The sequence below is a fragment of the Arabidopsis thaliana genome, chromosome 5 (assembly GCF_000001735.4).
Source record: "Arabidopsis thaliana chromosome 5, partial sequence".
NCBI lineage: Eukaryota > Viridiplantae > Streptophyta > Magnoliopsida > Brassicales > Brassicaceae > Arabidopsis > Arabidopsis thaliana.
In genome coordinates this window covers 13,424,206-13,444,522 of record NC_003076.8, presented here as the reverse complement: position 1 = coordinate 13,444,522, position 20,317 = coordinate 13,424,206, and the positions used below count along the sequence as shown (strand labels likewise).

The 20,317-nt window shown below is 32.7% G+C and overlaps 2 protein-coding genes across 7 annotated transcripts; both read right to left on the bottom strand.

Annotated features, from left to right (window-relative positions):
• Nucleotides 1-9,098: 9,098 nt before the first annotated feature.
• Nucleotides 9,099-10,372, bottom strand: EXT13 (proline-rich extensin-like family protein; the record flags this gene model as incomplete). 2 transcript variants are annotated; one of them, NM_122910.2, is made up of 1 exon in its annotated part: nucleotides 9,099-10,342. In NM_122910.2, the coding sequence occupies one exon, from the start codon at nucleotides 10,340-10,342 to the stop codon at nucleotides 9,356-9,358; it is 987 nt and encodes a 328-aa protein (NP_198369.1). In that variant the 3' UTR covers nucleotides 9,099-9,355. The 2 variants fall into 2 exon arrangements, with proteins under 2 accessions (NP_198369.1, NP_001331126.1); NM_001344099.1 differs by having other exon boundaries at nucleotides 9,151-10,372.
• A 1,083-nt stretch (nucleotides 10,373-11,455) lies between these two features.
• On the bottom strand, nucleotides 11,456-20,207 carry AT5G35180 (ENHANCED DISEASE RESISTANCE protein (DUF1336)). Of its 5 annotated transcripts, NM_001161275.1 has the most exons (26): nucleotides 19,680-20,105; nucleotides 19,483-19,557; nucleotides 19,331-19,384; nucleotides 19,054-19,119; nucleotides 18,827-18,885; nucleotides 18,530-18,606; nucleotides 17,914-18,042; nucleotides 17,815-17,824; nucleotides 17,692-17,720; nucleotides 17,546-17,580; nucleotides 17,090-17,190; nucleotides 16,929-17,024; nucleotides 16,627-16,691; nucleotides 15,948-16,019; nucleotides 15,761-15,820; nucleotides 15,351-15,521; nucleotides 14,800-15,002; nucleotides 14,299-14,365; nucleotides 13,722-13,897; nucleotides 13,302-13,403; nucleotides 12,991-13,038; nucleotides 12,487-12,630; nucleotides 12,312-12,407; nucleotides 12,019-12,120; nucleotides 11,830-11,916; nucleotides 11,505-11,741 (listed from the first exon to the last, which is right to left on the bottom strand). In NM_001161275.1, the coding sequence occupies exons 1-26, from the start codon at nucleotides 19,983-19,985 to the stop codon at nucleotides 11,736-11,738; spliced, it is 2,436 nt and encodes an 811-aa protein (NP_001154747.1). In that variant the 5' UTR covers nucleotides 19,986-20,105; the 3' UTR covers nucleotides 11,505-11,735. The 5 variants fall into 5 exon arrangements, with proteins under 5 accessions (NP_568526.1, NP_001119310.1, NP_001332513.1 ...); NM_122909.3 differs by lacking the exons at nucleotides 15,761-15,820; nucleotides 17,692-17,720; nucleotides 17,815-17,824 and having other exon boundaries at nucleotides 11,456-11,741; nucleotides 19,680-20,206; NM_001344098.1 differs by lacking the exons at nucleotides 15,761-15,820; nucleotides 17,692-17,720; nucleotides 17,815-17,824 and having other exon boundaries at nucleotides 11,466-11,741; nucleotides 16,627-16,703; nucleotides 19,680-20,207.
• Nucleotides 20,208-20,317: the final 110 nt, after the last annotated feature.

Here is a 20,317-nt window from a genome sequence, read left to right as displayed (position 1 = left end):
TCATATCTAATACTCAAGCACAATTTTCTTCAATAATCATATAATATAGTATAAAAACCATAACAATGAGCAGAGAAGAAAGAACAATATGAAAAAGTATCTTCAATTGTCATACAAGATACAGTATAAAAAAGCACCAAAAGGATTTTTCCGCTGTCGGGCTTCGAACCCGGAATTCAGATCCAGTATTAAACTAGAATGTTTGCTTTAGACAATATGCTACTGCGGATCTTTTGTTAGAATTTAGAATTTATACGGTATATATGTTTTATTTGAAGGTTTTATTGAAGAGAGTATTTGCTTCTTTTCTCCCATTCATTTCCTTTTCTGTTTTTGTTCTCGAAAATATGACCCCCTCATATCTAAAACTCATGCACTATTTTCTTCAAGAATCATATAATATAATATAAAAACCATAACAATGAGCAGAGAAGAAAGAACAATATGAAAAAGTATATTCAATTGTCATACAAGATACAATATAAAAATGCACCAAAAGGATTTTTCCGCTGTCGGGCTTCGAACCCGGAATTCAGATCCAGTATTAAACTAGAATGTTTGCTTTAGACAATATGCTACTGCGGATCTTTTGTTAGAATTTAGAATTTATACGGTATATATGTTTTATTTGAAGGTTTTATTGAAGAGAGTATTTGCTTCTTTTCTCCCATTCATTTCCTTTTCTGTTTTTGTTCTCGAGAGTATATCGACCCCCTCATATCTAAAACTCAAGCACAATTTTCTTCAAGAATCATATAATATAGTATAAAAGCCATAACAATGAGCAGAGAAGAAAGATTAATATGAGAAAGTATCTTCAATTGTCATACAAGATACAGTATTAAAAGCACCAAAAAGATATTTCCGCTGCTGGGCTTCGAACCCGGAATTTTGATCTAGTATTAAACTAGAATGTTTGTTTTAGACAATGTGCAACAGCGGACCTTTTGTTAGAATTTAGAATTTATACGGTATATATGTTTTATGTGAAGGTTTTATTGAAAAGAGTATTTGCTTCTTTTCACCCATTTATTTCCTTTTCTGTTTTTGTTTTTGAAAATATGACTCCCTCATATCTAAAACTCAAGCATGATTTTCTTCAAGAATCATATAATCTAGTATAAAAACCATAACAATGAGCAAAGAAGAAAGAACAATACGAGATAGTATCTCAATTGCCATACAAGATACATTATAAAAAGCACCAAAAGTATTTTTCCGCTGTCGGGCTTCAAACCCGTAATTCTGATCCAGTATTAAACTAGAATGTTTGCTTTACACAATGTGCTACAAAGGATCTTTTGTTAGAATTTAGAATTTCTACGGTATAAATGTTTTATGTGAACGTTTTATTGAAGAGGGTATTTGCTTCTTTTCTCCCATTCATTTCCTTTTCTTTTTTTGTTCTCGAACATATGAACCCCTCATATTTAAAACTCAAGCACCATTTTCTTCAAGAATCATATAATATAGTATAAAAACCATAACAATCAGCAGAGAAGAAAGAACAATACGAGAAAGTATCTTCAATTGTTAAACAAGATACTTTATAAAAAGCACCAAAAAGAATTTTCCGCTGTCGAGCTTCGAACCTGGAATTCTGATCCAGTATTAAACTAGAATGTTTGCTTTAGACAATGTGCTACAGTAGATCTTTTGTTAAAATTTAGAATTTATACGGTATATATGTTTTATGTGAAAGTTTTATTGAATAGAGTATTTGCTTCTTTTCTCCCATTCATTTCTTTTTTTGTTTTTGTTCTCGAAACTATGACCCCCTCATATCTAAAACTCAAGCACGATTTTCTTCAAAAATTATATTATATAGTATAAAAACCATAACAAGGAGTAGAGAAGAAAGAACAATATGAAAAAGTATCTTCAATTGTCATACAAGATACAATATAAAAAGCACCAAAAAGATTTTTCCGCTGCCTGGCTTCGAACCCGAAATTCTGATCCGGTATTAAACTAGAATGTTTGCTTTAAACAATGTGCTACAACAGATCTTTTGTTAAAATTTATAATTTCTACGGTATTTATGTTTTATGTGAAGGTTTTATTGAAGAGAGTATTTGCTTCTTTTCTCCCTTTCATTTCCTTTTCTGTTTTTGTTGTCGAAAATATGACCCCCTCATATCTAAAACTCAAGCACGATTTTCTTCAAGAATCATATAATATAGTATAAAAACCATAACAATGAGTAGAGAAGAAAGAACAATATGAGAAAGTATCTTCAATTGTCATACAAGATACATTATAAAAAGCACTAAAAGGATTTTTCCGCTGCCGGGCTTCGAACACGGAATTCTGATCCACTATTAAATTAGAATGTTTGGTTTTAGACAATGTGCTGCAGCGGATATTTTATTCGAATTTAGAACTTATAAGGTATATATATTTTATGTGAAGGTTTATTGAAGAGAGTATTTGCATCTTTTTCCCCATTCATTTTCTTTTCTATTTTTGTTCTCTAAATTATGACCCCTTCATATCTAAAACTCAAGCACAATTTTCTTCAAGAATCATATAATATAGTATAAAAGCCATAACAATGAGCAGAGAAGAAAGAACAATATTAGAAAGTATCTTCAATTGTCATACAAGATACAGTATAAAAAGCACCAAGAAGATATTTCCGCTGCTGGGCTTCGAACCCGGAATTCTGAGCCAGTATTAAACTAGAATGATTGCTTTTGACAATGTGCGACAGAGAATCTTATGTTAGAATTTAGAATTTATACTGTATATATATTTTATGTGAAGGTTTTATTGAAAAGAGTATTTGCTTTTTCTCTCACATTCATTTCCTTTTTTGTTTTTGTTCTCGAAAATATGTCCCCCTCATATCTAATACTCAAGCCCAATTTTCTTCAAGAATCATATAATATAGTATAAAAACCATAATAATGAGCAGAGAAAAAAGAACAATACGAGCGTTATCTTCAATATGAAAAAGTATATTCAATTGTCATACAAGATACAATATAAAAAAGCACCAAAAGGATTTTTCCGCTGTCGGGCTTCGAACCCGGAATTCTGATCCAGTATTAAACTAGAATGTTTGCTTTAGACAATATGCTACTGCGGATCTTTTGTTAGAATTTAGAATTTATACGGTATATATGTTTTATTTGAAGGTTTTATTGAAGAGAGTATTTGCTTCTTTTCTCCCATTCATTTCCTTTTCTGTTTTTGTTCTCGAAAATATGACCCCCTCATATCTAAAACTCATGCACTATTTTCTTCAAGAATCATATAATATAATATAAAAACCATAACAATGAGCAGAGAAGAAAGAACAATATGAAAAAGTATATTCAATTGTCATACAAGATACAATATAAAAAAGCACCAAAAGGATTTTTCCGCTGTCGGGCTTCGAACCCGGAATTCAGATCCAGTATTAAACTAGAATGTTTGCTTTAGACAATATGCTACTGCGGATCTTTTGTTAGAATTTAGAATTTATACGGTATATATGTTTTATTTGAAGGTTTTATTGAAGAGAGTATTTGCTTCTTTTCTCCCATTCATTTCCTTTTCTGTTTTTGTTCTCGAAAATATGACCCCCTCATATCTAAAACTCATGCACTATTTTCTTCAAGAATCATATAATATAATATAAAAACCATAACAATGAGCAGAGAAGAAAGAACAATATGAAAAAGTATATTCAATTGTCATACAAGATACAATATAAAAAAGCACCAAAAGGATTTTTCCGCTGTCGGGCTTCGAACCCGGAATTCTGATCCAGTATTAAACTAGAATGTTTGCTTTAGACAATATGCTACTGCGGATCTTTTGTTAGAATTTAGAATTTGTACGGTATATATGTTTTATTTGAAGGTTTTATTGAAAAGAGTAATTGCTTCTTTTCTCCTATTCATTTCCTTTTCTATTTTTGTTCTCAAAAATATGACTCCTCTCATATCTAAAACTCAAGCACGATTTTTTTCAAGAATCATATAATATAATATAAAAACCATAACAATGAGCAAAGAAGAAAGATCAATACATCTTTAATTGCCATACAAGATATATTATAAAAAGCACCAAAAGGATTTTTCCGCTATCGGGCTTCAAACGCGTAATTCTGATCCAGTATTAAACTAGAATGTTTGCTTTAGACAATGTGCTACAACGGATCTTTTGTTAGAATTTAGAATTTCTACGGTATATATGTTTTATGTGAAGGTTTTATTGAAGAGAGTATTTGCTTCTTTTCTCCCTTTCATTTCCTTTTCTGTTTTTGTTCTCGAAAATATGACCCCCTCATATAAAACTCAAACACGGTTTTCTTCAAGAATCATATAATATAGTATAAAAACCATAACAATGAGAAAAGAAGAAAGAACAATATGAGAAAGTATCTTCAATTGTCATTCAAGATACATGATAAAAAGCATCAAAAGGATTTCTTCGCTGCCAGGCTTCGAACCCGGAATTCTGATCCAGTATTAAACTAGAATGATTGCTTTCGACAATGTGCTACATCGGATCTTTTGTTAGAATTTAGAATTTATACGGAATATATGTTTTATGGGAAGGTTTTATTGAAAAGAGTATTTGCTTCTTTTCTCCCATTCATTTCCTTTTCTAGTTTTGCTCTCGAAGATATGAACCCCTCATATCTAAAACTCAAGCACGATTTTCTTCAAGAATCATATAATATAGTATAAAAACGATAACAATGAGCAGAGAAGAAAGAATAATATGATAAAGTATCTTCAATTGTCATACAAGATACATTATAAAAAGCACCAAAGGGATTTTTCCGCTACCGGGCTTCGAAAAAGGAATTCTTATCTAGTATTAAACTAGAATGATTGCTTTCGACAATGTGTTACAGCGGATCTTTTGTTAGAATTTAGAATTTATACAGAATATATGTTTTATGTGAAGGCTTTATTGAAAAGAATATTTGCTTCTTTTCTCCCATTCATTTCCTTTTCTATTTTTGTTCTCGAAAATATGAACCCCTCATATCTAAAACTCAAGCACGATTTTCTTCAAGAATCATAAAATATAGTATAAAAACCATAACAATGAGCAGAGAAGAAAGAACAATACGAGAAAGTATCTTCAATTTTCAAACAAGATACTTCATAAAAACCACCAGAAAGATTTTTTCGCTGCGGGCTTCGAACCCGGAATTCTGATCCAGTATTAAACTAGAATGTTTGCTTTAGACAATGTGCTACAGCGGATCTTTTGTTATAATTTAAAATTTATACTGTATATATATATTTTATGTGAAGGTTTTATTGATAAGAGTATTTGCTTTTTTTCTCCCATTCATTTCCTTTTTTGTTTTTGTTCTCGAAAATATGACCCCCTCATATCTAATACTCAAGCACAATTTTCTTCAATAATCATATAATATAGTATAAAAACAATAACAATGAGCAGAGAAGAAAGAACAATACGAGAAAGTATCTTCAATTGTCAAACAAGATACTTTATAACAAGAACCAAAAGGATTTTTCCACTGCCAGGCTTCGAACCCGGAATTCTGATCCAGTATTAAATTAGAATGCTTGTTTTAGATAATATGCTACTGCGGATCTTTTGTTAGAATTTAGAATTTGTACGGTATATATGTTTTATTTGAAGGTTTTATTGAAAAGAGTATTTGCTTATTTTCTCCCATTCAGTTCCTTTTCTGTTTTTGTTCTCAAAAATATGACCCCTCTCATATCTAAAACTCAAGCACGATTTTCTTCAAGAATCATATAATATAGTATAAAAACTATAACAATGAGTAAAGAAGAAAGATCAATACGAGAAAGTATCTTTAATTGCCATACAAGATAAAGTATAAAAAGCACCAAAAGGATATTTCCGCTGCCGAGCTTCAAACCCGTAATTCTGATCCAGTATTAAACTAGAATGTTTGCTTTACACAATGTGCTACAACGAATCTTTTGTTAGAATTTAGAATTTCTACGGTATATATGTTTTATATGAAGGTTTTATTGAAGAGAGTATTTGCTGCTTTTCTCCCTTTCATTTCCTTTTCTGTTTTTGTTCTCGAAAATATGACCCCCTCATATCTAAAACTCAAGCACGATTTTCTTCAAGAATCATATAATATAGTATAAAAACCATAACAATGAGCAGAGAAGAAAGAACAATATGAGAAAGTATCTTCAATTGTCATACAAGATACAATATAAAAAGCACCAAGAGGATTTTTTCGCTGTCGGGCATCGAACCCGGAATTCTGATCCAATATTAAATTAGAATGTTTGCTTTAGACAATATGCTATAGCGGCTTTTTTGTTAGAATTTAGAATTTATACAGTATATAAGTTTTATGTGAAGGTTTTATTGAAGAGAGTATTTGCTTCTTTTCTCCCATTCATTTCCTTTTCTGTTTTTGTTCTCGAAATATGATCCCCTCATATCTAAAACTCAAGCACGATTTTCTTCAAGAATCATATAATAAATATAAAAATCATAACAATGAGCAGAGAAAAAAAACAATATGAGAAAGTATCTTCAATTGTCATACATGATACAGTATAAAAAACATCAAAAGGATTTTACTGCTTGCGGGCTTCGAACCCGGAATTCTGATCCATTATTAAATTAGAATGTTTGTTTTAGACAATGTGTTATAGCGGCTCTTTTGTTAGAATTTAGAATTTATACGGTATATAAGTTTTATGTGAAGGTTTTATTGAAGAGAGTATTTGCTTCTTTTCTCCCATTCATTTCCTTTTCTGTTTTAGTTCTCGAAAATATGACCCCCTCATATCTAGAACTCAAGCACGATTTACTTCAAGAATCATATAATAATGTATAAAAACCATAACAATGAGGAGAGAAGAAAGAACAATATGACAAAGTATCTTCAATTATCATACAAGATACAATATAAAAAGCACCAAAAGGATTTTTCCGCTGCCGGGCTTCGAACCCGGAATTTTGATCCAATATTAAATTAGAATGTTTACTTTAGACAATGTGCTACATCGGATCTTTGTTAGAATTTTGAATTTATACGGTATATATGTTTTAAGTGAAGGTTTTATTGAAGATAGTATTTGCTTCTTTTCTCCCATTCGTTTTCTTTTCTATTTTTGTTCTCATAAATATGACCCCCTCATATCTAAAACTCAAGCACGCTTTTCTTCAAGAATCATATAATATAGTATAAAAACCATAACAATGAGCAGAGAAGAAAGAACAATATGAGAAAGTGTCTTCAATTGTCATACAAGATACAGTATAAAAAGCACCAAAAGGATATTTTCGCTGTCGGGTTTCGAACCCGGAATTCTGATCCAGTATCATGCATGAACTTTGTTTATTGAAAGATCTATGTACCATAAAGAAGATATTTGTTTTGAAACATTAATTAGAATACGCAAAGTTTATTTATTTATCACATCTACATATACATTTTTGAGCCATTTTAGCAAATAAATCCTCAAAATCAAAATTATTTACAAGGAATGCGAATGACATTAATTATTAACAATTAATTAATATTTTTGATTATTACCATTTTTCCTTATCTAATATATTTCCATCAATTCTAATTACTTTTAACAATAAGAAATCTTAAGAATATATTAATATTATACTTTATTAAATATAAATATGATAGCTATTTAAAGTTTATCAAATGTTTAGAATTTTTGGCGAAAAAACGTTTAGAATATATATAATATATGAAATCTATAAAGTTAAATAACCATTTCAAAAGAAAACTTTTAAATTGCTTTGAGTTATAAATCTTTTTATAAAAATATTATTAGAACAAAAAAGAAAAAATAATGTTTAATTTTACTGAACTAGATTAGATAGTGAGACGGGTTTAGAATATTACAATGTATGGATTTTATAACAAATAAATAACCATTTGAAAGAAAAATTTAAAATTAATTTAAATTATATATCTTTTAAATTAAAGTATTATTAAAAAAAAACAAATACAAAAATTTTATTTTCACTGAACGGGGCAGTAATACGAGACGGTATACCACGGGTGAAATCCATTAGATATGTTTAGTTTCACAGAACGAGATTAGATGGTAGGACGGGTTTGGGTCGATAGTAATACGAGACGATATATCACCGGTGAAATCCTAAATATAACAATCAAAATACAATTATATTATCTTAAATACTAAACAAAACAAATAATATTAATAAAATAAATATAATTTAAATTTAAGTTATTTAGTTATAATCTAGATTTTAACTTAATGAACTGTATGCTATTGTTCCTATATTTTTAAAAAGTAAAAATCAAACATAGTAATTGTATACTAAATAATATACAGATAAAAGAGTTGTACATTCAGAAAATAAAAAACGTTAAATCATATATATCTTTAATCGATTAAACAAATTAAATTCTTATTTTTAAAAAAACAAAATAGTCTCACGCTTTACCGCGGGTTACTAGTTTTATACTCCATCTGTTCCTTTTTGTTTGATTGTTTAGAAAAAAAAATTGTTTCTAAAAGATTGATTTTTTTATGTTTTCCATGTAATATTTATTAGTTAGTATTGGTGAATTATAATTTTCAAGAAAAATAGTTAATTATCATTGGTTTAGAGTTATAAAAAACTGTAAAACACTAAAAATAATACATTTATAATCAATATTTAATATGTTTTCTTGTGTTTTTTCTAGACAATCAAATAAAAAGGAAGAGAGGAAATATTAATTTATTGTCCTTTTACCATGTAATCCATTCTTTCCCTACTTACATCGTAACTCACGCTTTCTATCATTTTCTTAAATAGAACACAAGCCACATAAGATTATATATCTTACTTTTGAAGACTTTTGATTACTCGTTTAATTAACCTATACTAACTTTTTATACTGATCATTGAACTTGACATGTTTAAACACTCGGAATAATTTTCAACACTTAGCAAAAAATCAAATTTATGTTTGTGTATTCTTTCTTATCTCAAATTGGTATGAAAGGTTTTCCAAATTAGATTCAACCGCCAAATTTAGTTTATCTTAATCGGTTTTGTTAGGTTTAAAGATTTGAACCATCATTGGTGTAAGAACTATATATCACTGAAGATATTTGATATATATATTTGAAACAAAAATAGTTATATCCTAAAAGAGAAAAATTATCATCTGATAGCAGAACGAACATATTACAAATTTTTAGCCAATTCAAACAAATATTAAATAAACAATTGCATGTCAGAAATAACCAAAATTTATTGGTTACATAAAAAGCTTAACAAATAGTTGAACAAGGAACAAAATCAAAAGAATCAAGGGACAATATTACAAGAATAAATGGACAGAATCATAAAAACAAATTATTTCAATCATTCTTATGGATTATGAAACAATTCAAACTCAATAGTTGGGTGTCTTTGAGACATAAGGTGCTGGTGGAGACTTGTAGCTGACTTTTGGAGAAGGAGAATAGAATGGTGGAGGTGGTGGAAAGTTGTAGACGAAAAGTGGTGGTGGAGACTTGTAGCTGACTTCTAGAGAAGGAGAATAGTATGGTGGAGGTGGTGGAGACTTGTAGCTGACTTCTGGAGAAGGAGAATAGTATGGTGGAGGTGGTGGGGAGCTGTAGACATATGGTGGTGGAGGAGATTTATAGTCTACCTTTGGAGAAGGAGAGAAATAAGGTGGTGGTGGAGAGTTGTAGACGTATGGTGGTGGTGGAGACTTGTAGTCTACTTTAGGAGAAGGAGAGTAATATGGTGGTGATGGAGAGTTGTAGACGTATGGTGGTGGTGAAAACTTGTAGTCTACCTTTGGAGAAGGAGAGTAATAAGGTGGTGGTGGAGAGTTGTAGACGTATGGTGGTGGTGGAGACTTGTAGTCTACTTTAGGAGAAAGAGAGTAATAAGGTGGTGGTGGAGAGTTGTAGACATATGGTGGTGGTGGAGACTTGTATTCTACCTTTGGAGAAGGAGAGTAATAAGGTGGTGGTGGAGAGTTGTAGACGTATGGTGGTGGAGGAGATTTGTAGTCTACTTTAGGAGAAGGGGAGTAATACGGTGGTGGTGGAGAGTTGTAGACATATGGTGGTGGTGGAGACTTGTAGTCTTCCTTTGGAGAAGGAGAGTAATAAGGTGGTGGTGGAGAGTTGAAAAGATACGGTTTTGGATGTGGCGTGTACTTAGGGCCTTGTCTTCTATATTGTAGTGGAGGTAGTGGTGATGCCGAGTAGTATGGGGAATACTTTTTAGGTGAATAAGATGATTCGTGTTTGTGGACTGGAGAATTGTATTGTGGTGTTTGATGGGATGAGTAAGGGTATGCTGTCACTGTAGCTGCAATGGCACTTAAGACCACGACATAAACCATGCAATGCACTCGCTCCATCACTCTTGGGGATCTCATTGTACTCGTCGCTGCTCTTTTTGTTTCTTTGTTTTGGTTATGATTTACTTGAAAATGAAAGTCCTTTATATAGTCTTTCTTCTATGTATATAAATATTATAGTATTGTCCCATCTTGGGTTCGTGTATAGCACTTTCAAATACATTTATACGTGCTAAGTTGTTTGTTTGAAAATAGTAATGTGTGGGGTGTATGAAAAATTATTAGATTCTCTCTACCAACCTTCAATTGGTTTGAGATGTTTTCGTATTATTTTGTTTGATTATATTTACTTAATTAGTTCCAAAAAAAAAATAAACCTGCTTATTGAAAAATTATTTAGCCATATAGAAGATACAGTTATATAGTTTTTGTTTAAAAACATTAATGTGACACACAAAATTTATTTTATGTATCAGATTTTATTTAAATTTTATTGTCCTTGATTTATACCATATAGAGTTTTGGGTTATGTTTCTGTTTTTTTTTGTGCAAACTGGGTTATGTTTGTTATTGTTGAATAATGATTATACAAGAAAGAGATATAGATACATACCCTAAATTGATTATGCATTCTCAAATTACCGTATACAGTAAAACATGTATAACCTAATACTCGAGAAAATAATAACCTCTAAAAATTAATAAATTTTTTTGGTCTCGAGTTGGGACCAGTGTAAAAAATGATACAAATCGATAAATTAATAAGATAATAAGTTTTTTGAAAATTTCAGAAAGATTATTAATTTTAAAGAAAAGAACAATTACTTTTAGATAGAAGCTTTGTAAGAAATTACAAAATTTGTAAAATCTTTCTGTAAATTAATACTTCTCAAAATAAATATATTTTTTTTTATCTCGACGTTATTCACTTATAGAGCTTTAACTGTATTTCTTTAACGACCATCTAATCTACAGTTTAAGCTGATTATTCAGTTAATTGATCCCACATCAGCCTTTTATCCACCATTCTTTGAAATTGAAGTCCGTTCTTTCCCTACTCAGAGATATTAACTCAGGCTTTCTAACATTTTCTTAAATAGAACACAAGCCAGAGACGATTATATATCTTACTTTTGTAGACTTTTGATTAGTACTCGTTTAATCAACTTAGACTGATCACTAAACTTGACATGTTAAACAATTAAATTCATTCTCAACACTTAGCAAAAAGTCAAATCTTTTATCAGTAACGACTTCAAAGTTCATTAACTTATAAACCATTCCACCTTGAAAAAACTAAACCTCTTCACTCGTCTGAGCTTACAATCTCTGAAAGAAAAGAAGAAAAATTGTACGGTTCAATCTTTCATTATTCATATGTTATTTTTGTTTTGGCCAAAGGGTCGCAATCCATAAGACATATGTCACATGTTATAGTCGGCACTGGATGGTCTCATTCCTGCAGTTATTGATTGCAGTGAGATTAAGTACGACAATTTCATTGTTACAATCGGATAAAATCTTTAATCCTTGATCAAATCTCAAACCTCAAATGATACGGCTGAGTCCAGCTCTATTCGGTTAAGTCGAACTGTCCCAAGGATATACTCGGGCAAATCGCTTTCCTCCTTTCCCTGCATTTGCATTTGGTAGTTGAACATTTAACTGATGATCGCATTCACAAAGATGTTTTAACTAAAGATATGATAAGTCTAGCAGTGAGACCCCAAACAAACCTCAATCAAGATGGCGAGATCAACAATGAGGCTTGTGACATAACCAAGGACCAGACCAATAACGCTCCTCGCAACAGCCGATGATCCAATATCTACATCAATCTGCAACACCACGATTTCATAAGAACTCAGCAACCATGTGTGTGTATGTTGGACATGTACTGTTTATTTTATGGTTTACGAGAAATATTGATACTTCATGTAAATCATAAGTGAAAAACAATTCTCATATCTATCATGTAAACTTAGTTTATTGCAATGAAAGAATCGAGGGAAGTAGAAACTATTTATACCTCCAAAAAGTTATCCTGCCTCAGGTACTTACAGGTCACAGCTTTACCGAGCAAGCAGGCTTTTGTTCCAACAGCCCGCTTGACCATCCAATATCCCTGTGATTCACCATGACGGTTACAATGTGACTAAGTTTACTATATTTCAGTGGAAACGAGAAGAGCAGAGTTTCTTTACCTGAACAATACTTGGAATTAGCTTAAATCTTGCGTCGCGGTAACTGTCACTCCCATCCACGAATTTTCCCAGGGATGAAGTCTTGTTTACAGGTCGATCCGCAGCATAGTAGAGTACCAGACAATAGTTAGGCTTTGCTGGTACCTGAAAAAGAAGAATAAAAACATTTTGACTTCTTCCAGAGACTAACTTAACCCATGATTACTAATAAATATTACAGTTAGATAGACTTTAAGTAGAGGGAAAAATGATTGGTGATGGTAGTATGTACTATCATAAATCCAAAATATTATAAACTACTAGTGATATACGAGTGACAGATTGTTAGTTACGAATAAACAAAGACGAACAAGAGGTTTAGCGACACTATCTTCAAAAAAACTCATATATTAGTATTGATATGTATGGGTTGAGGTACTTTCTAATTGGACTCACTTATTCAAACAAACTTTTGTAAGAAGAGTGATATATGTATAGAGTTTATGTTGCAGATTGCATTCATACCTGTAGATTGATGACTAGGATGAATGGGAGCTTTTTCCCAGGTTCCGACTACAATTGAGAAAACTTCCAAATCAGGCTCTTTCAATCATAGGAGACTAAATACATAATGTTTGTATGTTTTCTTCTTACTTTTCCAACACACTGTAACTCATCAATAACTTACAAAGTATCACCAGACTTAGCCACAAGGCGAAGAGGGTAAATACAATGCCTCATGGTAAATCGAGTTACGGTGACAAGTCGCACTTAATACTTGCTTTTAATAGGAAAGAAGGCCCTGATGGTTAGTTAAATACAGGTCAAGGGAGTACCTGGATAAGACATTTTGGATGCAGGGCGATGTTGTCTACAGCACTATCAACTTTGAACCAATCCACTGATATAAGTGTTAGAAGGGGCTGCCCACCCATCACCTTAGATTGCACAATAGGTTTTATTAATTTGCACACAAATTAACATGAGAGAACCATGCACTTTGTCAGATAATCCAATTCAAGAGCTAAGTAGTTCAGAATCAGAAATCAGTCTAGAAAATTAATAGATGCGGTAGTATCCAAAGATGATAAATTAAAGAAACCAAAATCAGTATATCAGAAGAAGTTAATGGTTCAGTCATGGAGGACCTGAGTGCAGTGGCGTCTACGAAACAGACCCTTCATTGTTTTCTATTCCATTTCACGTTATGTATGAAATGTAGAATATTAAAGTAGATGCAAGAATTCCAAAGCTACCTTTGCATTATCTTTTAGGTAGGTCTTTCCCCTGATCATAAACCCCATGCCACTAGGAGAATTCCAGCAATTTGAGTCCTTATCACCATTTCCTTTGCGCAGAGATCCTTGGAACTGACTTGGATCGATACTCACAGGATCAACACTAGCGTCTAATACATTACTTGCGCCTGGAGCTAATGTAAAAATAGAGCTGATATATTAATACATTGAGATTTCAAACAATATAGAAAAGTATTTTTGACTTCTAATCTGCGCCAATATTTTGTAAATTTATAAATTGGGCCCTTTCTCCAAACATAGAACTCAAGAATGGACCAGTTACAAAATGGTAACTACAAAAGCTATCTACATTTTTTCATTCTCATCTAAATAAAGTAGTTTTTCATATAAAAATGCTTGCATATACATATTAGTGTCATATACTATGGAACTTATGATTAACTTTGGAAACAAATACCAATAAGAGGTCCTCAAGTTACTCATTTATAAATTATCAAGAACAGATATAAATCCATTATATTGCCTAAGTGAGCCATTGGTAACTTAATGTACTAGTAAAAAGTAAAGAGAAAACCTTTAGGTCGCTTCAAAGATAAGCTAGCGATTGCCCATGAAACATTCTTCAGTTTAACTTTTATCTCCTGTTTTTAACATTGAAACAACAGAATTCTCCATTATTTTGATAATTTCAGTACTAGTTGCTCACCTCATGGGCTGTACACGAATAGTTAATAGGAACTTTGAACATCTTAGATTATGTGTGGTATGTATTCCTTCTATTTCCTAGTTCATGAAATATTTTCCTCATTTCCTTTTCCTAAGTGTGCTTTGTCTTTACATTTTAGTATATCTAGGGATGAAATCCAGTCTGTGAGACTCATCCAAAGCTAGAGAGTGCTTTGAAGTTTTATACCAAGGGAAACAGTTTCTTTGTTTTGGGTGTTTTATTTTAAGCCTTTCTGATTTCAATAAGGAGGAGCTTTTCGTTTTTTTATTTCTGTTCATGATTCTTTACTCTATAAATATGAAAGTAAAATTATAAATTGACAAGAGGATATCAAAACCAAATAGTTACCTTATTGTCCTGATTTTCATCATCGTCATCGCTTTCCTCCTCATCCTCTTCTCCAGATGATGAGTCCGTGGCATCATAAAACTGCTCCTCCATTTCTTCATCTACATATTCACCATTGGGGACATCTTGGAACTTGGACTGGACAACCGTGGCGGAAGTTTCATACTTGAAGGCTGGGTTTGCTCCAATGTACTCCTTCAGACCTGATATATCATTAACAAGAACATGAAACAAAAACCATTTGGAACTTGTGACATCTATTGTACCTAGAGGTCAGGCATTTACTTTCAACAGCATGCCAAATAAAGTTTATTAACTTCTATGCCCAAAAAAAGAAGCTTCCAATTGTAATAAAGGCGAAGCATACTACATGTATTATTATCCCAAAGATGTGCGGATATATAGTGACTGCTAATCTTCATATGTGCTCACAAGTTCTCATTCCTCAACACATATCATACATACCACAGATATCACATCTAGACTTCCTACTCATTTCTTGTGTTCATACTCTTAGTAAGATCTGGAAGGAGATGAGGCATGCATCTAACCTGCTACTTGGAGGAGTAATGCATATGGAATAGTCTTTTCAAACTTTGAGTAGCTGGTCCTCTTCCATTTGCACCAACGTTTAGAGTGGATTTCTAGCATGTGTGTTACAAGACAACTTGGAGTTTCTGCATCGCTGCGCTTTTTTAAGCTTTTGATTTCCCAAGTTGATGCTGAAATCAACAAGAACGAAACAGAGATGAAAGGTCTAAAACGTAGAGCGAAAATGCCTTTCTAGGCGATATGTAAGCACATTACGGATCCAGAAAGAAGAAAGGTAATATATACAGTAAAGTTAGTAAAATGAAAAAGAACAGTAATCCCACATCCTATGGTTATCAAGCCAATAATATTTCCCCAAGAGCCTATGATACTGCTCTAGATTTTGTGAGCTAGCTGCAGAACTCAACACTATTGCAGAGACGGATGGGCAAGTAATCACAAGCAAGTAAGTATACACGAGAACCTCTGGCTATTGAAGTACCCAATCAGATCGGTGTTGGAAACACTTTGGATAGTAACAAGGATAGTACCCAAACATGCAGCATAGCAAAAAAAGTAAAAACTACGGACGAGGTTATCTAAAGAAAATATCTTACGCGTGATTTCTGTACGTCGATATCCAGACTTTGCAGGCCGTTTCTTATGCACTGCTGGAAACTGTAAGATTGCTGCATAAAAAGTACATCATGAGAGACTAGCTTGAGATATTCAATCGATAGTCGTTTTCAAAAAAATAAAAAATAATGAATTAATGAGTGTCTAGGTCGCATGAGTAAGAAGATATCATTCAAAACTAATATCAGAGAGAAGAATGCATGACTAAGATTTCTAGGTGGCAGTGAGCTGACAGAAATTTACAAAATCTGTTACTGTGAAGTTCAGATTTAGATGTAGGTTTCTCTAGCTTCTATACATGATTCACATGTCTTCTCCAGGGCTCATAGAACAACAGATAAGCAATAAATCTGAATTTTCTTTTTCTGTACTGTTCTCTGTTTTGTATTTGATGTTGTAACCTAATAATAATGTTCATTGGTGGGTATTACGTTTAGTTCGGAAATTCAAGAAACGAACATTAACCTACTTAATCTGTCCTTGTATCATTCATACACTTGACAATTCAATCCTGTCTTCATTCAACACAACTATAACCCAGACAATTCACTAACCACCTAGTGGCATGACTAACACTAATCACTACCTTTATGCATAGCCAATACAGACATCAGAATATATAAGAAAACGTTATTTAGAATAGTATTCCTCTGGACTTACTATATGTCCCATCTTGCCCACGAACCCACTGTCTAGAGAACACAAAATCTCTCTTTGACTGCCATCTGCAAAATATACTATTTAACCAATCAGTTCAATGAAGAAAATGTAAGTGCAAAACTATCCACTGAATGAAGTGATATATGGAGAAATTGTACAACATGTCGAAACTGGAGAAAACACACATCTGATCGAATGAGGAAAGATAGCAAGACATTTTAACGTATGCGTCTTTTCACTAAAAAATACAGGGTGACCAGTGTGTCACTAAGGAAAACCAGACTTTCAGATAAACAACATACCGCGAAAGATATTTAGGATCGTATATGCAATAAATGACATCATAGTGACCCTCGTATGAGTCTATCTTTTCCGAATCACCTGTTACTGCATCCCACCTGTGCAGATAGTTAGAAAGGGCTAAGTAAAAATGACATCTATATATTCAAGGAAATGAGCTTACTCGTATCTTTGATGTTTGTCAATGTTCAAAAGTACTTCGAACACGGTATCCGCACTTGCTTCAACTACAGCAACGGCTTTCACAAGAACTCCTCGACCAGCCTAAAGAAGAAATCATTTTGACAAAACCTCAGGGGGATTCTAAGCATCAACCAATAACTGAATACAACCAATTACAGTTTTTCCCAGTGAACTACCAGTTGCAAAACAACCAAATAAAAACAATAGTTGCCACCTTGGCATAAATTATCGCAGTTATTCTGAATGCATAAATTCTGGAGATGAGAACACTTAGTTACAAGATCTAATTACAATTTGTTACCTGGCCGATAAGAATTAATGTGATGGCAATTAAAACTCACAAGATTGCAAATATTGTAATGGAGGCATAAAATAAGGTGGTTCAGTTTCCATTCATCTGGAAATAGTTTAAAGTAATTCCTGAATGACAAAATACCTTGAAGTTAGCAACATCTTCAAAAATCCTAACACCTGCAAACAATATACAGAAAAATAGATAATTGAAGGTTATGTATCAAAGAGTAGGCAAAGCATAAGAACAATCTCAATGTGTTTAGGCCTTAAATTCTCCAAATTTTGAACGTTTAAGTACTACTATCTTTCCAAACAACCTTCAGATTCATAGAGATGAAAACCAGTCAATCTAAAAAAAACTGGACAATTATGTCCGCATCTTTTGGGTGATTATGAGTCTTCTACAATTACCTCTTTATAACTGATAGAGAAGTATAAATAGCCAAAAGGAAACACCACAATAATGCATTTTGATGCATGTTTTCGAGATATAAGTAAGTGGGGATGTACCATTGATTGTACGAACACATTTCCATTCGTGTGCCTCGATTGCATCTCCATTGTCACCACCCTCATAGAAACCATCACCCCTGACATCATTAACCAGGGTAGATGATTGCCTCAAAAGAGACTCTGGACCTGGCATTTAAGAACATTATCATACATATTTGCTTTGAAAGAAAAGTAACTTTCAGGTGAACCTTATGTCTTGAATCATGAATAACCACTAGATTAAACGTTAAGAAATCAAATTAACTATGGAACCAGACCTATCAATGCATAATAAAGTCAAGGGCTGTAGGATTATAAATTTCGAACTACAGTTTCACTAATACACAGAACATTTATTTAAATCTGGTGTCGATCCATTTAAATGTAGACATAATCAGAATCTTCAGGACCACTTTTCCCAGTTATGTCATTTAGCATGTGCCCAACCCAAAGATAGGGGTAACAAGGAAAATAGGCAAATGAGTTCTAATGTTTTTTTCCAATGTAAGATTTGGAGATGAACTACGATAATAATTATAGGCTATACACCAACAAATGAACTTTTAGCAATCTGCACACACAGTGTAAGATTCTGAAGCTAAGCAAGCCCATAAACTTGAGATACAGTGTATACCTTGCCCAATTCGGATAAGCTTTTTTAATCCATAAGCATAACGCCGTACTCTAGGCCGATGTCCTTCCAGATCGATGCTTCAAAAGAAAATAGAGTGTGATTCAGCAATTGTGGAGTAAAAGTGGACTTCTACTATTTAAAACAATTTGATCTGATTAAGAACAGAAATTTTAACATCACAACTTTATGCATTTTCTGTAGGAAGAGCCTCATCTTCTCAGTTCCCCCAAAACAGGAAACACTTAGCTACTAATAAATATCATCTAAAGCACTAATCATATGATAATTAGATCATACTTGGCCTCCATGCTTAACTTTGTTCTTGTACTTCCGCCTCTCGATAGTGCATATTCAGCCTTCCAAAACAGAAAAAGCAGTAATCCGAATTTAAGAAACAAGAAACTGGTCACTAAATAAGTGCTTCAACAACAAGCAATGAACTTAAAAATTGTAGCCAATCATATGCTATAGAAAAATTCAATACATTACATGATACTTTAAAACATGAGCCGTCTCCTTAATACCTGCTGCTTTGCTTCCTCAAAAGCCTCAACCCATTTCAGGGCTTCTCCAGCAGTAGCACAAGCAATCTAAAATACAGTTTATAGAAAGAAAAAAAAGTTACTTAATACACCTGGGTTATGCAAACAGACTTACCAGAACATCACGATATTAACTCTATACGTTAACTGTTTGGTTCATCCAAATGTTCAAATACACAAAACAGCAGGCAAGCTTTAAGTCTACTAGTGCGCATTTGCCACAAGACAAGACTATAGCAAAGATTGAATTATAACTTACTTCTCCTTTCCTTGACTCGTCCAACCGGTTATAGAACCTTATAACGTAGACATCCTACAACATATAATAGAAATAAAACTAGTAAGTGTACCTGTTTTTCATTTACTCTCATACTTCCATTCATTAGAGAAGTAGATATTGAAGAGAATTACCCCATGATTAACTTTTCGACGTCCTAGCTCTTCAATCACCATTGTCGGCCCTATGACACCACGCCTTATAGGTTTCTACAAAAAAAAAAAAAAAAAAAAAACAAAAAAAAAACATCACATTATGTAAACAACATTTCAGAGGAATGATTCTTTTAAGCTCTAATTAAAAAGCGGAGAAGAAGGATGAAAAGACATACAATGTCTGGGTTCTCATGAGGATCTCTTTTATACATCTCAACATATTTGCCTCTAATGAAAAGGAAACGAAGATTACAGTACTCATGACCGATCTTATTCACACCCAAATGATAAACCCATCCGAAATACTCAAACGTTCCTCCTTCACCACCTCCGGCGCTGCTGCTGCTACGACTATGGCTTCCACTATGGCTTCCACTATGATTAAGATCTCCGGAAAAACTTACTTTTCCGAGATTGCCGGAAACTTTCTTCTCCGATCCGTCGTCGGTGGTAACAACTTTCTTCGATCCAGGCGATGTCATCGCCTTTCTCCGGATCAATCAATCAACGCGAAACAATAATTCAGCTAGATTTGATGTTGAATCGTTCGTTGCTTCATTCAATTTTGAGAATCCACTTTTTTCTTTGTTTGTTTCAATTATGGAGTTTGTTAGTTTGGTGGGTTCATTGATTCTGAGCCTAGTCTGCGACGAATTTATGCTCTCCAATCAAAACCATCCACGTCAAGTGAATGTTTTTGTTTTGCCATTTTCAGACTCTGCATTAAAATAAACATTTAGCCATTTAACATGCATTTTCGAGCAAGTCGACACGGAGGGATAATTAATTACTAAAAGTAAGAATTTATTAAATT

What these genes read in the sequence shown, in the direction of transcription:
- AT5G35180 (NM_001161275.1), bottom strand. Translation starts at nt 19,985, where the DNA reads ATGACATCGCCTGGATCGAAGAAAGTTGTTACCACCGACGACGGATCG. An exon ending in CTCATGAGAACCCAGACATT is followed by an intron (nt 19,558 to 19,679) that starts GTATGTCTTTTC and finishes TTTTTTTTGTAG; the next exon opens with AAACCTATAAGGCGTGGTGT. An exon ending in GCCCATCCGTCTCTGCAATA is followed by an intron (nt 15,522 to 15,760) that starts GTGTTGAGTTCT and finishes TGTTGATTTCAG; the next exon opens with CATCAACTTGGGAAATCAAA.